Source organism: Saccostrea cucullata, unplaced genomic scaffold, assembly GCF_032062105.1.
Source record: "Saccostrea cucullata isolate Sc308-1 unplaced genomic scaffold, CSIRO_AGI_Scuc_v1 ctg357, whole genome shotgun sequence".
In the NCBI taxonomy this organism is placed as follows: domain Eukaryota; kingdom Metazoa; phylum Mollusca; class Bivalvia; order Ostreida; family Ostreidae; genus Saccostrea; species Saccostrea cuccullata.
This window is the reverse complement of record NW_026923836.1, coordinates 35837-52690: the sequence shown is the minus strand read 5'-3', so window position 1 is coordinate 52690 and position 16854 is coordinate 35837. Positions and strand designations below refer to the sequence as shown.

Sequence of the window (16854 nt, the reverse complement as noted above, 5' to 3'; positions counted from 1 at the left end):
AATAATGTATCTTAATATAGTCTATATGTGTGCCAAGTTATATTGATTGAAATCGGACTAAAATTGTGGGAGAAGTAGCCTTTTCAAAGTATTTTACAGAAATATCAATTTTAAGGAACCACAGCAACACTGTTCATTGAAATCAAAAACCGATATACAGAAATATGTATCTTAGTTTAGTCTATGTGTGTGCCATGTTATACTGAAATCAGACCAAAATTGATGGAGGATAACATTTGAAAAGTATTTCACAGAAATTTCTAATTTTAATATCCAAGGCAAGATCGTTCATCGAAATAAAAACCGATACACAGAATTATGTATCTTAGTTTATTCTACTTACAGTGCGCCAAGTTGTATGTTGAAATCAGATCAAAACTGTAGGAGGAGTAGCATTTGGAAAGTATTTCTAAGAAATTCCTATTTGTAGTGACCACGGCAACACAGTTCAAAGTTGGAATCAAAAACAGACTCACAGAATTGTGTATCTTAGTGTAGTCTATTTGTGTGCCAAATTATATATATTGAATTCAGACCAAAACTGTAGAAGGAGTAGCAATTTGAAAGTATTTCACAAAAATTTCTATTTATAGCAAACGGACGCCGGACGCATTACTATCGCACAAGCTCTTCTGGTTCACCAGTAGAGCTAAAAATAGCCTTGCTGAAATTTTAGCTTGTTACTCCACCTTTGGCAAACTTAAACCATTGGATCTACAAAAACAATGAAATAATCACTTTGTTACATCTCTGAGTATTGTACAAAAGTCTATTAAAGCAGTCTCCAAATTACAAAAGCATCGACCAGAAGTTGAGTCGTTTGCCGATTCTGATATTGAATCTATGCCATCCCCAGCCCGCACTGTAGTCACCAGAACTCCCAGCCTATTCAAGGCTAAGGAACCAGAGAGGAAGAAAATAAGATTAGAAGAATAGCTATTAGACCACAGTCCATCTTCCACTCTCTCCTCTTACTCCTACATCATCTACCTCTGCTTCCTTCGAGATGTCAGCCTCTGTTCCGATGGAAACTCAAGTCGCTATCCCCCCCTTGAGTCTACTGCTGTTCCTGTATCTGCTCTCACTAGATCCCCTGAGGACCCTTTCTGCAACTGCAACTAGCAGTACGGGCCACAAAGCTACTTTCCACTGGCTGTATGCCACTACTTCCACCAGCCAGACGTCAAAGGGAGCTTGAAGCAGCTGTGACTTGTGGAAATACCTCTTTTTCCTGGCCACCAAAGAACTTTATTTGACTTACACCTGACCAGAAGCTTCTTGAACTGGACTTTACTACCATGTGTCTGAGGCGGAGCGTTCCAGGGAATGATGGAGGAATCAATAGGTTGATTGTATGTTGTTTAACATTGAGCAGTGAGGGACCTTTTTCGTGCCAGCGCCTACTGCGACTTAGCAATTTTACTTTTGTAAAATTTACAAGTTTCAGATGTAAATTGTTTACTTACTTATTATAGACACATCTTTTGGGATCCATATTTATTGGTTACCGGGTATTTTGTTTTTTCACATGTTAGTTCCTGGGTTTGTTTAGAATCCATATTGCACGACAACTTTGTTTGACTGTACGACACGATTATCATTTTATACATTGTCGTACGTTGTTGTCATTGGTTGAATCCTGTCATGTGACCTTTTCCCGAAGGTTATATATAGGGACCGATCGCATGATGTAAACAGATAGTTTGCCGAGTTGTCTGGCGGTGATATTCAAAGAGATATACCGGTAAATCCAAGATCCGCCTATATTTTCACCATAACTTTATATAGCCTTACCATTGTGATTTCAGGTGAGAAAATGATTCACAATTATCTCCCAACACACTGGATACCTATTAAATTGTTAATAACGGTGGGGATCATCCTAGTATAGCTATTATACTCCCCTTTTTTTATAATAGAACTAAAAGCCTGTGTGGTAGACGCCACCAAAATTTATTATTGTACCTGTTGAAATGAGAATTGCTGTATGATTAATGAATATTGTTGAGACCAAGACGAATCTTATGTTTTCCCTATAACCAAAGGATCAAGGATTTTAGTACAGGAGTACTACACGTATTTACATTACATTCGAAATTAACGGTTTATTAACTAAATTACTGTAGACATACTTTTTTTCCAGGGAGTCATAATTCCGCGGAATCTCAATTTCTGTTGAATCTGCGAGTAGAAAATTACGCGGTTTTCCTAGACTGTCATTATGTGCCTTACATTTATATTAAGTCCGCTTGGACAGATTTCCACGGAAAATGTGTGACCGTGTACATAGCGTAAATTAATACCACGCGGAAAAAAGTACTCCTACAGTATGCCTATTTAATTTTGAAGGAGGATGAAATGGTATTTAAAGAGTGCAAAAAATGCAAAAGCTCCATTCCCTTGTCCAAATTGATGGAGCATGTCAAACTTGTGGTTATGTGGTACACAGCAAAACACCAGTGATGGAAGCGTTAATTTCAGATAATATTCAAATAATTTATCTTTGATAAGCTTTTGATAAGCTGAATATACAGTTAAACTTGTTTTAGAGGTCGCCTCTATCCAGTAGTCACCTGTCTTATGCAGTCATTCGTGCTGGCATCTACTGCGACCTCGGGTTACACGCGGTTTAATCCGACCCACCGGTTCTACACGTCCCATAGTGTCATATGTGCTGATCAAAATATTTTATAAAACAAACTTTAACATAATTTCTTGAATAAACTAATTGTAAAAATTAGTTGAAACTTTTTATATTTGCTAATTAGACGAGGAATTTACGTTCTATGTATAAACAGTGAAAAGTCTTTTCGTGCCAGCACCTTATGCGAATAGGATGTCTCGGTTTTTCAGTTTCATCCGAAGGACCAACTCCTTCCTTGACTCTATAGCGCATGCCTCTATTTATTGTTCAACGCAGGTGACTACAATAGGTAGTTTGAAAGATTTTTTTCATAATTATATAAATGAAACTTGTGAAGATAGCGAACAGTATTCAAGATCAAAAATCCATAAAATACAAAACAGGAGCAGAGCAAACACGGACCTCCAAAACATCAGAGGTGGGATCAGGTGCCATGGAGGATTAAGCATCCCCTGTCGACTGGTCACACTCGCCGTGTGCTCCTTGTCATGATCGGGAAATAATGGGAAAATCCGTCGTAAATTCAGTGTATAAATAATGTACTAACAATTAGTATGAAAAACGTCAGTCAGCATTTGAGTCACTGATGAATAAAACGCAACCAAAATGTCCGGAACGTCTTTATTCAGACTTTTTTGATAGTTAGGTTGAAGTGTATCAATATCTTAAAGACAGGGAATTTTTAAGGAGAACAAGGAACAAATCTCTATATCTCATTCTGGTGCATAAGGTTTAACATCGAAGTAGACCTTCGGAAAATGGTGTGGAAAAATAAACTATCAACTTTTCCAAGGTCCCTCTTAATAAATCACTCGGAGTCGATAGAAGCCAATACATCAATACACCCAATTTACGATTTGTTCGACGTATACAATGCTGGGCAAAAAGAAAAGGATTTGAAACATTTAACTACGCAAACACTTTTTATAGCACAACAACAAAGATCACGTTATTGAAACCAGAAATAAACATAACAAATACGAATAAATTTGATCAGGATTATGTACGTAAAGTCCACCATGATTTATCTATTCGGTTTTATGGTTAATTTTTGTTGTATCACAGGCTGAAGGTATGCTGCTGATTCAATGCAACGTATACAGTCCAACTAAGAAGTCATCGACAGAAACATGGACAAGATATCCCAGGTACTGTGTTATATATGATTAGAAAATGTAATACCATAAAGATTATTTTTTTTAATTTCTTGGGGTGGGGTAGTGTTATATTTATTTTTCTCCCTTTGAATTTAGACTTGTCAAACGGGAAGTTAGGGTTATTCTTAAAAAAAAATAGCTACCAAGTGCGCGCGGGAAACATATCAGTGAGAAATATACGATTAATCAATTTCATTGTGATTTTCCCGATTTCTTTATAGATAGAAAATTTAACAGAAGATAAAATTGAAGGTAAGCACTAGTATGGTTCACGTTTTCTCTTACAAAAAGGATATGTATAATTGAAAATCTTTATTAATTACAAAAGCATAATTCAACTTATAAGCTTTAAAAAATAAGAAGAGTTGAAACTCCTGCACTTGCAAATTTTGCGACACGCTTGGCGAGATAGCAGTTACAATGGTTACTGACTGGTATTTCATTGCTTTAATTCCAGAATACAGAGAGGCATTCAAACTTTTTGACAAAGACGGAAATGGCTCAATCACGACGGGGGAGTTGATAACAATACTAAAAAGACTGGGACAAAACCCCACAGACGCTGAAATTAACGAAATCGTCACGGAAGTGGATGCCGACGGTAAGAACCTTATACAAACTATGAAGAAAACACCCCAACCCTGTTATGTCAAAGGAAATTATTAACAGGTTTTAAGGTTATTAAGACATATTTTACTATTTTAAAATTCAATAATTTGATTTCTCTGATCGGAACCTTTAACCCCCCATCCCTCCCACCGAAAAAAACGATGGACTTCAAATTCAAATAAGAATAACTAAAATATAATAATGATAATAACAATATTGTCATTTTAGTTAAACTATTTATTTTGAAAATTGTTTAGTTTTGAACATTTTAGTGTTTTTAACTTCAAGTGTGTGTTTGAACATATGAATCGGTAAACAAGAGGCCCATGGGCCACATCGCTCACCTGAGAAGCTTTTTGACCATTCTGTTCTTTACCAGATTTCCTCCTTGTAATACATAATGCATCCCCACCCTACCCCACTGATCATAATTTAGACATCTTGAAATCTACACTACCCCAGGATCCTTCCATGTGAACATAAGTTTCAGCTTTTCTGGCCCAGTGGTTCTTGACAATTTTCAATTTTTCCTATATATTTCTATGTAAAACTTTGATTCCCCATTGTGGCCCCGCCCTTCCCCCGGGGTCATGATTTGAACAATTTAGAATCTACACTACCCCAGGATGCTTCCACATGAGTTTCAGCTTTTCTAGCCCAGTGGTTCTTGAGAAGAAGATTTTCAAAGATTTTTCCTATATATTTCTATGTAAAACTTTGATTCCCCATAGTGGCCCCGCCTTTCCCCCAGGGGTCATGATTTGAATAATTTAGAATCTACACTACCCCAGGGTGCTTCCACATAAGTTTCAGCTTTTCTGGCCCAGTAGTTCTTGAGAAGAAGATTTTCAAAGATTTTTCCTATATATTTCTATGTAAAACTTTGATTCCCCATTGTGGCCCCGCCCTTCCCCCGGGGGTCATGATTTAGATATTTTAAAATCTACATTATACCAGGATGCTTCCACATAATGTTCAGCTTTTCTGGCCCAGTGGTTCTTGAGAAGAAGATTTTCAAAGATTTTTTCCTATATATTTCTATGTAAAACTTTGATTCCCCATCGTGGCCCCACCCTTCCCCCGGGAGTAATGATTTGAACAACTTAGAATCTACACTACCAAAGGATGCTTCCACATGAGTTTCAGCTTTTATGGCCCAGAAGTTTTTGAGAAGATTTTTAAAGATTTTTCTTATATATTTCCATGTAAAACTTTGATTCCCCATTGTGGCCCCGCCTTCCCCCGGGGGTCATGATTTAGATATTTTAAAATCTACATTATACCAGGATGCTTCCACATAATGTTCAGTTTTCTGGCCCAGTGGTTCTTGAGAAGAAGATTTTCAAAGATTTTTTCCTATATATTTCTATGTAAAACTTTGATTCCCCATTGTGGCCCCACCCTTCCCCCGGCGGTAATGATTTGAACAATTTAGAATCTACACTGCTTCCACATAAGTTTCAGCTTTTCTGGCCCAGTGGTTCTTGAGAAGAAGATTTTTAATGACCCCACCCTATTTTTGTCTTTTCTTGATTATCTCCCCTTGTGAGGGGACTTGGCCCTTTATTTTAACAATTTAAATTCCCCTTTACCCAAGAATGCTTTGTACCAAGTTTGGTCAAAATTGGCCCAGTGGTTCTTGAGAAGAAGTCGAAAATGTGAAAAGTTTACAGACGGACAGACAGACGGACGGACGACGGACAAAATGTGATCAGAAAAGCTTTTTCAGGTGATAAAAAGTTTTTTCAGATATTTGCATGCCTTAATAAAGTATTCAAAATCGTGTATGCGTAAAATTGAAATTTTTCAATTTTTCAATTTACTATCGTAGGCAATGGTGACATTGACTTTCCCGAATTTTTATTACTGATGTCAAAGAGGGAAAAAGAAGAGGAAACAGATGACGATTTGTTAGAGGCTTTCCGAGTGTTTGATCGGGATGGCGATGGACACATCAGCACAACAGAACTACGAATGGTGATGTTGAATCTCGGGGAGAAAATGAGCGAGGAAGAGGTGGAGAACATGATGAAAGAGGCAGATGAAGATGGCGATGGCCAAGTGAATTACCAAGGTATCTCACATAAGTCACCTGTGTGGTGGAGGTATAAGAGTGTTTTGCTTTAGAGTCGCGAACAAAAGAGTTCATCGCTTATCCGAATGCATGACTTAGAAACCAATCCTTCGGATGAAACCGCGTAAGAGACTGATCCTTCGAATAAAATCATTTAAACAGAAGAGATGCTAGCACAGAAGGATCCCTCAGTGCCAAATGGCCAGCAGTTCCGCGAACAGGTCTTTTAAAGTTAATCTTTCATACAAAGGCACTGTATGGCGTCCCAATATGAGTGAAGAATATTGTAGGGTCTCAAAGCTAACACTCAACCTCTCTACATTGTAAATTTTTTACATAATTAATGTTCTGTGAACAACAAGATCAACATTCAGCTAACTTTTATTTTGTGGTTTTAATGTTTAATTTAATTAATGTGAATTTTTCAATCTACCACTTGCCATTACCTTCTGTGACATGTGACCTCCATATTTATAATCTTCTACGAAGGACGTGTCTCCACGTCCTACAGTTGGATCCGAACCTGCTACTTGAGAGAGCAGACACTCTTACAACTGCAACACGCGGTTTAGTTCCGATTCATATTTTGTCTGATAGAAACAACTTGAAGAGTTATAAATATTTTTTATTCACTGCATGATTTTCAGTTCGTGCAAAAAGCGTTTTTTTTCCATATTAACCAAAGAAAGGATTATTTTCCTAACTTGGAGAATACCTTTTATTTAAAATCACCTCTTTTTGCTGAAAATATAATTGACAACCAGTAGATTATTTTTTCTCATGAAGGACCATGTCCTCTTCCAATGGGAGATAATTACAAATAATTGAAAAAAAGGCTTCTTTTAAAAAATCATTCAAGAACCACTGGGCCAGGAAATATGAAACTCGTGGAGAACATCGTGGACAAGCATTTGTATATAGTAGAAAAACAGTATTAGGTTCATAATCTGTATTGTAGATTCAAATTTCTTCAAATCATGACCCCAGGGGTAGGATGCGGCCACAATAGATTGTCAAAGTTTATGAAAACAATATGTAGGGAAAATCTTTCAAAATCTTCTTCTCAAGTACAGTAAGCCATGATTGGTCATATTATGTGGAAGCACCATCAAGAAGTTTTAACTAAAGATTTAGATTTGTGTAGATCATGGCCCCCTGGGTAGGGTGGGGGCCATAATGGATATGCAAAGTTTTACATAGAAATATATAAGAAACATTTCGAAAAGTCTTTCTCGAGAACAGCAAAGCCATGATTGGTCATATTTCTATAGAAGCTTCCACAGGCAGATTCAGATTTGTTCACATCATGACCCAGCCCAGGGGTTAGGTTGCACCTCAATAAAATTTAGGGAAAAGAAATACGTAAGCATCCGTAATGTTGGTTCAAATCAAGTTTTGCTAGATCTACCCTCTCCCTTTCATTTAGGGTTACGTCGGGTCCACTAAACCTTTTCAATGCTGAAACAATTTTTTTCTTTTACTACCCACAGTGCTGAGCAGCAAGAGTGAGATAAACTATGTGGCCCGTTTTCAAATACGCATTTATCCTTTTCTTTAAGGCTATATAATCAAGTCAATATCATAGTGAAAAAATCGGTAATTAATTACAGAATATATGTTTATTTACGTTTTCTGTTTGCAGAATGCAGCAAACAGAGTAATAACCATGGGAGAACAAAAAATTTGATAAAAATCCGTGATTTACTATATTTTTCTTTGGCACATGTATTGTTAAGCCTATAGATACAAAGCTCTACTTATTTCAAGTAATATATGTCTTGAAGCGCTTTCGTATCTCCCACAATGGATTTGAACCCAGAACGTAAAGATCAGCTCCCCTACTCCGCGACTCCAGAGCAGTCGCATAATTTATCCATTTGATCTTTAAGAGCTTATATAAACTCAAGATTTGTGTGTAGTATCTCTGAAAGTCCAATTACAATTTCTGGCTGGTTTTGATACAAAATTATACCACACGCAAATGGTAATTATATTACATTAATATATACATGTATATGTTTATTTACGAGATTTTCTTATAAATGTTTAACGAGAATATATCAAACTGTATAGATATGTTTACATGTACTTGTAAAATTCATTTTTTCTTATTCTTACAAATTTATTTCCACAAGAGAAATTATGATCTTTTTAATTTAAAGAGGTAAAGGAACAACTCTTTTGTAAAATTTGAAATAAAAATCTCAAGATTGGCTATTCTTTTGAATTAATTGTCCAACATATTGCCACAAAGCATTTTCTTGTCGAAATGGGGCCACATGTAATGTTAAGCATGTTTTAAAAATCTTCTCAAGAACCACTGTGCCAGGAAAGATGAAACTTATATGGAAGCATCCTCAGGTAGTGTAGATTCAAGTTTGTTCAAATCATGACACCTGGGGGTAGGGCGGGGCCACATAATTTCATAATTTTCCTATTAAATGTTATATCATCCTGAAACTTGAAATACATGATCATAAAATGTTACTTTTTGCTATGACAAGGAAAGAAATATAATTGAGCAAAGAGAAAGTAAACTGTTTTCCCTGTCTTCGACTTTTTGGGACAACCCTCGTGTATGTTTATTTACGTTTTCTGTTTGCAGAATTCGTCAAGATGATGACAAACAGGCAGTAATAACCATGGGAGAACAACTCGTTTGTAAAATTTGAAATAAAAATCTCAAGATTGGCTATTCTGTTGAATTAATTGCCAACATATATTTTTCTTTGGCACATGTAATGTTAAGCCTATAGATACAAAGCTCTACTGACCTTATTTCAAGTATGTATATATGTCTTGATTTATTAGTAAACGTTAATAAGGTCTTTTCCGAAGGAGCAATCTCCCACAATGGATTTGAACCTAGGTAAATAAATACAGTTGCTCAACCACTGAGGGTGAACTTCCAACGTTTTATTGTAAGTATTTGTGTGTAGAAATACTTTTTTTTGTGTAGAACTTTTTATTTAATATTGAAAGTCCAATTACAATTTCTGGCTGGTTTTGATACAACTTGATGCAAGTTACACCACACGCAAATGGTTGGTGTTTTCACAAGAACAGGTCCATTCATATTATTTTTATTATTAATCCTTTTTAGTGATACCGCCAATCTAAATGATATGGTATTATAAAGGCTAGTATCTAAAGAGATATCTTCATTATAAATGTTTAACAAGAATATATCAAACTGTATAGATATGTTTACATGTACTTGTGAAAATAATTTTTTCTTCTTGCAAATTTATTTCCACAGGAGAAATTATGATCTTGTAAATTTAAAGAGGTAAAGGAAGATTAAACCACATCCCATGACTTTTGCAGGTACGTTCAGTAAAGGTGCAGCAGAATTTAGACAACCTACAAACAAAAGATAAGTGTTATTTAAACTAATATTATATATAATGTACCACCTTAAACAAAATATAGAAAGTATCATAGCAAAGGCTTCGGAAGAGGTTTTTTCAAGTTTATTTCTCTGCTCTTTTGAACGCTATACCCGGTAAACTGCATTGTATATATCCTTTTATTTTACTTTTTATACCCCAGCAATCGAAGATTCGTGGATGTATACAATGTAGTTTTTGCTCTATTCGTCTGTTTGTCCGTAAAACCACGACTTCAGAACGGATGGTTCTTAGACCTTTCATATTTTACATGGGTATTCCGTGTGTTCATTTGATTGTTTAACGTACCTTCGGCAATTTGTCACTTTAGGTTATAATCGGACGCCGCCATCTTCCAGTGAGGACTGTTTATTTAGATTTTAGACTTGTACCCGACACTTGTGGTCTTGAAGCAAAATGCTCAAACACAACTCAAACTCCAAGTTCAACATTATTGGTATCAAGAGATTTTCACAAGCAATACACCTGTGAAATATAAAAGCCCTAATACTAATTGTTAAAAAGATTTGACCAAGGGTAATAAATGAAACATGTGGAGATAACGAACACTATTCAAGATCCAAAGTCCATTAAACAATACAGAGAGGGAGCAGAGCAAACACGGACCTCCAAACATCAGAGGTGGGATCAGGTGCCATGAAGTAATGAGCATCCCCTGCCGACCGGTCACACCCGCCATGTGCTCCTTGTCACGATCGGAAATAACGGAAAATCCGTCATCAATTCAGTGTTTAAATAATGGACTAACAATTAGTATGTAAAACATCAGCCAGCGTTTGACTCCATGATAAATTATATTTGTTGACAAGGTCATTGTTTCGACCATAGATCTTACGAAATGATGACTAAACGATATTGCTGATATTCTTATATATCAATTTGTTTGTCATAAATTTATCTCGTTTTAGAAATTGTTCGTACGTAGAGCATATTCTTGCGTATCGAATCAACTGAGATGTATAAACTCAATATGCAGGTGATGAAGGTATACTGCTGCGTAAGTAAGGGAAGTTGACGATTGTATAGTTAAAGTCATCATGTTTATCATATAGCATTGTTGTTAGATTATCATTAACGTCTTTTTCAAATAAAATATCCAAATGTTTGAAACAGATGTGTCAGACTCTATCTTTTATCTCAAGCTCACCGGGATATATCATACTCGCATAAGAATGGAAATTACCATTGTTAATTGACAATTCGTCGTCGATATATCTAAATGTCGAGTTGAAGGCCACAGCAAATGTTTTCTTCTTTACACGTACAACATTTTGGACAAATCCTGGTTCATATGAATGCAAAAACAGGTCTGCTAATAACGGGGCGCAATTGGTACCCATTGGAATTCCAATTGATTGTTGGAAAACATTGTCTCCAAAAACTACATGATATTGTCAATCAGAAACTCGAACATCTTTTTGATGTCAACTTAGAGTACTTGTGTGTACAATCAGTTTTTTTACTAAGTGGGTCAAACTATTAGGTCAAAACTATATGTACCAATTTGAAGGTCTTGTCAGAGTGAACACATATGTGAAGCATGAACGCCCTAGCACCAACTATTTAAAAATGATGGACAAGGTTCAAGTTATTTTGGTAAAAGTGGGTCAAGCACCAAGGTCAAGAGGTCAAATTTGGTGGGAATACACTTGTGAAATATGAAAGCCATAATCCCACCCAGTCAAAAGTTACTGACAAAGTTAAAGTTTTTAGCGGAAAAGCAGATGGACAGACGGACAGGGTAAAAACTAAATATCCCCGAATCTTCGATTACGGGGGCATTAAAACCATAAAAGGTGAACTACTAACATTTGAATTAATACTGTAAAAATCATAAGGGAAGATGTTTAATGTTCGACGAAGAATATAATTGTTTCGCGGATCATGAAAATGTGTAGACTTAAATTTTCTGCTGTAGGCTTTGCTAGTGACACAAACAATGAAGAAGGTAAAGAAATCAAATAAAAAGTCACCTTTCTTTTGCATAGTACGATGAACAGGAGTCTTGTCCAAGCACAAATTTTGCAGCTGAGTATTGATGTTTTGTAAAAAGGATTGCGCTAAAGTTGGCTTTCTGCTCCAAACCCATGACTTGGCTGCCTTTGCAGTTCCATTTGTGTTCTCATCCTTAAAGCCATAGATTAAGGCATAATTCACATAATCGGTATTCATCACCCAGTAGTTAACCATCTCGTCTGTAATTGTGAAGGATATTAATATTATACACTAAGTTATCAACTTTAAATAAATAATAACAAAATCTAATCTTGACGCCCCACTCAAGAATGTTTCACTCTTATCTAGACGCTTCAACTTTGCAGTGGAGAGCTGAAAATTTTAATCTTTTCTTCGCTCTCAGTGCTTGAGCAGCAACATGCCAGCGCCAACTGCGTCTCGTCTCGACCGGTCTCAATGCTCCGCGACTCTGGAGCAGATGCTCTTACCATTGCGCGACTCGGGCGATAGAATGATCACGAATTCATCAGATATACCAGGTATTTTCACTTGTGCAAATCGGTAGTTTAATAAATGTGATGTTCTTCCTATTAAGTCAACATTAAACTGATTCTGCATGTGTTTGCTTGAAATTCAGATGTTTATCAACTGATATAAGATTCAGATGTTTATTAATTCAGTTAAATAAAGATTTAGAAGTTTATTAAGTTAGATAAGATTTAGATGTACATTTAGTCAGTTTTTTGGTATTGGATATGCTAGTGAATTTGATGCATGTATGAATTTTGTTGCTATGTATCAGTTGACTTCATGTACATGTTTGTTGGTATCTTGTAGCCTTTCACCACGTTCTTTATTAACTTTGGAAACATACACCCCTGTTTGAATGTGTGGTTAGCTGTATTACAATGACGGTGAAGGAGGGGAGGGGGGGGGCGTAAATATTATGTACGTATCCAACCTGTGTTTTGTTCATCGAACAGTAGCTTTCCAGGACTTCTAGTAGGAATCAGTGTTGACTGAAACTTGGAACAAGTCCCCAAAGTCTGAGGATTCCTTGATATAAAAAAGAAATCAGTCATTTCAGTAAATGATAAGCTATATAACAAACATCTAATATTTTATAAAGAATTGGTTGAATCGTGTGGGATTTTCGCTGATTTCGCCTCTATTGAAATAGTTCAGTCAATGATATAGAGCGGTAGCTTTATGAGCTGTTTTTAGCCGGGCTTATTGCTCAAAGAGCAATTGCCGGCTTATATGATCCTGTTCAAGGCAGGATGTTAACCCAATAGTCGCCATTTTAAAGTTATGTGCGAAAATATAGTTCTTGCTCTCAACCGCTTTTGAGATAATACAAACGCTAAATAAAGCAACAAAAATAAAATGAAGTTTTATCTATATAAAATAAACATTTGAAGTAATGACTTTGAAAACTTCACAAGTCAAAGAACATAGTTCATTAGCGTAAGGATTTTTGATAATCAGTGTTATCGTAGTTCTCTACAAATACGAGGTAAAGCAGGAGAGGGAACCCAGACTGGCCTGTTTGTCTCTCTATAATTCTGACAAAATCGGATAACAGTGTCTTATCATTTATATTGATAGTTTTAAAATAATTTCATCAGAATATAAACGTGATTCATGTAAGAAATCCATTCTACTCTGTAAATGAGCCCGGCTCTCTGTACTTCTGAGTACTTTGATTTCAATTGTTAGTCTCTCTTGTTGCACGAAGGTCTATTTTTGTTCGATCACCAAAGACTCTTTTTGGCGAGGAGTTGACATCCACGACAGAGACCGTCTCTCTATAAAACGGATAATGAATTTGTCAAATATGTTTTCAATCTAGTCGTGGATGTAGATAATTTAGTTATTTATTAGCTCACCTGAGCCAAAGGCTCAAGTGAGCTTTTCTGATCAAAATTTGTCCGTTGTCTGTCGTCGTCGTTGTCGTTGGCGTTGTCGTCGTTAACTTTTCACATTTTCATCTTCTTCTCAAGAACCACTGGCCCAATTTCAACCAAACTTGGCACAAAGTATCCTTGGGTGAAGGGGATTCAAGTTTGTTCAAATGAAGGGCCACGATTTTCCAAGGGGAGATAATCATGATTTAGAGAAAAATTATTGACAATTTTAAAAAATCTTCTATACTGGGCCAGGAAAGATAAAACTTGTGGAATCATCCTCAGGTAGAGTAGATTCAAGTTTGTTCAAGTCATGACCCCCGGGGGTAGGGCGGGGCGAAAATGGTTTATCAAAGTTTTACATAGGAATATATAGGAAAAATCTTTAAAAATCTTCTTCTCAAGAACCACTGGGCCAGGAAAGATGAGACTCATGTGGAATCATCCTCAGGTAGTGTAGATTCAAGTTTGTTCAAGTCATGACCCCCGGGGGTAGGGCGGGGCCAAAATGGCCGATCAAAGTTTTACATAGGAATATATAGGGAAAATCTTTAAAAATCTTCTTCTCAAGAACCACTGGGCCAGGAAAAATGAAACTCATGTGGTATCATCCTCAGGTAGTGTAGATTCAAGTTTGTTCAAGTCATGACCCCGGGGTAAGGGTGTGGCCAAAATGGCTGACCAAAGTTTTACATAGAAATATATAGGGAAACCTTTTTAAATCTTCTTTTCAAGTACTTCAAAGCCTGGATTAGTAATATTTGTATGGAAACAATAATGTAGATTCTAGTTCTTCAAATTATGATCCCCTTGGGGGTTAAATTTCAAGCCCCCCCCCCCCCCCAACTTAAATTAACTTTCAGTTCTGATCTGATATGTGTTTTTTCCTAGCTGATGTGCTCAGGTGAGCGCTGTGGCCCCTGGGCCTCTTGTATTTGTCTATGGTACAGACTTTGATATCTCTTAATGCTGCATGAATTTCTCCGACGTATTTTGGCTAGGTTGGAGAATAATATCCTGATTTGGAGACAGCTAGATACTCAAGTATATGAAATGCATTGATGAAAATAATTTCTAAAAGCGTCTTCTGTTAAGTGTAGCGTTCATGACCCATTGTCCAGAGTAGAGTGGGTTAAAAAAGGTTAATAAAGCTTTGTACTGAAATAGGAAAACAATCCTTAGACAGTATCTTCGTTGAACCACTGGACAAGAAAAGATGAATTTTATGCTTTTCAAGTAACCCCACCTACTTCGTCTGTTTGCAGCGCTTCTATTGGTTGTTGTTAACGTCTCTCGCGATAATCTTTCACTCAAGCAGATGGAGGACTACAAATTTAAACCTATGCTCGGCACATTGGGTCATTAAGCAGACTTTCTTGCCAGTATCTACTGCGAAACGAGATTTCGGTTAAATTGGACTCATCCGAAGGACCAACTCCAAGTAAGGCAGTTGGATTCGACTAAAAAGCAAACGCTTTATTTACGAGACCACAAGGGGGCTTGTGGTTGTGTTTTCTAAAATTTTCATCCAATTTTCTTACTTTTTAGCCTAAAGAAGACCTCTGTAAGGCAGCTTTGTGTAGTTGATAATGCTTTTTTATTTAATTTCCAAAAGTATATAGGGAATATACTACAAGGGTAGAGTTCTCACCTGTATGTTGTTATAACACTTATATTGTTGCCTTTTGAAATGGAATAAGTATGAGTCACATCTTGCCATTCTTTGTTCTTTGCTAAAGGGGTTTTTGAATACATCCTGATCTCGTACCAAACACCAACATACTGAAATTTTTACGAGATATTCATAAAAAGAAAACGCAAATGGTCGTATCAAGTGCGTAGACTAGTAGTATCCCTCTCGATCCGTCAACACCCGCTGTGGGCCTCTAATATGTACATATAGAAATAAAATTTTCAAAAAAAAAGTGAAATTGTATCACACGTTATTGATCAGTAAAATGTTACATCTGCATAAAGTATTAAAATAAAATGGATTACTATGCCTAACAATTGGACTTTGAGTAGAGTGACAGAATTTTTCCAATGCAATAACTGCTGCCAATCATACATGTAATAGGCTGTTTAAACAGTTTTCCTGCTATAGATATCAATATATTTTCCACAACGAAACGGAGCAGACAAATCCAGTATTAATTTGTTTGTCTTTTGATAATTAACAGAAATTTTAAGCTAAATAAAATGTAGACTATTAATACGAGAAAAACGTACCTTGGTTGGGTCAAAGTTTTGCTGTACTTGAAAGTTTGAAACATCGCAATTGATACCGAAAGCATAATATGCACCGAAACTAAAAATGCAAAAGACAAGTGCCCATTTGCGAATGAAACCGCCCATTTTGAGATGTTAAAATGTACAGTTGTGCGAGCTTGTGATTACTTAGGTCATAATGACATACAAAAGATTATAGATAATGTTTCTATCTTTGTTTTGATAATATCAATGATAATCTTTATTGTATAATACACCCATATGGATAACACTTCCCATCACTTGCTTTTAAGATAAGATTGCATCATTAAGATATTTAAGCAAATGATTTGCAGTTTAAGAATTGATCAACAACTGATTTCAACTCATTGGAAAACTGCTGGCAGCGAACAAAGAAACGAGAAGCAAAGATACAACCCGAACATGTATGAAAATACTTTTACACATCATTTAGGGTCATTGAGTAGTCATGGGTTTTTTTGTGCTAACATCTTCTGCGAGCAGTGGCACATGACCTCCGTTTATAGGCCCGGTCTCTACGTCCTGCCGTGGATTCGAACCCGAGGATCAACTCCTTACTCCGCATCTGTAGAGTAGACACTCTAACCACAGCGCCACGCGGGCTATTTAAAATAAATGTTAGTATTTTTTCGTAGAGATATTTTCAAAAGGATTTGCTGTACACCAATGGACTGAAGTACGTTAAAATGTTGTTTAACGTTCCTCACGATACTTTTCTCATATGTGGAGAAGGTACCACTTGCCAATGCCTGTGGAGGGTTGCACATTTACATTTGGCCGGCACCCGGGACCTTTGAGCAGTGAGGGATTTTTTTAGTACTAGCTCCTACTGCGATACGGAACCTTG

At 36.4% G+C, this 16854-nt stretch overlaps 2 protein-coding genes across 2 annotated transcripts; one reads left to right on the top strand and one right to left on the bottom strand.

Annotated features, from left to right (window-relative positions):
* The first annotated feature begins 3495 nt into the window (after positions 1-3495).
* LOC134265018 (calmodulin-beta-like) lies at positions 3496-9121 on the top strand. The gene is made up of 5 exons (XM_062747257.1): positions 3496-3792; positions 4023-4053; positions 4259-4402; positions 6242-6484; positions 9090-9121. The coding sequence occupies exons 1-5, from the start codon at positions 3775-3777 to the stop codon at positions 9119-9121; spliced, it is 468 nt and encodes a 155-aa protein (XP_062603241.1). The 5' UTR covers positions 3496-3774.
* A 557-nt stretch (positions 9122-9678) lies between these two features.
* Positions 9679-16119, bottom strand: LOC134265015 (retinol-binding protein 4-like). Its single transcript, XM_062747253.1, has 5 exons — positions 15987-16119; positions 15409-15539; positions 12812-12906; positions 11868-12089; positions 9679-9847 (listed from the first exon to the last, which is right to left on the bottom strand). Exons 1-5 carry the CDS (start codon positions 16110-16112, stop codon positions 9750-9752), a joined length of 672 nt encoding a protein of 223 aa, XP_062603237.1. The 5' UTR covers positions 16113-16119; the 3' UTR covers positions 9679-9749.
* Positions 16120-16854: the final 735 nt, after the last annotated feature.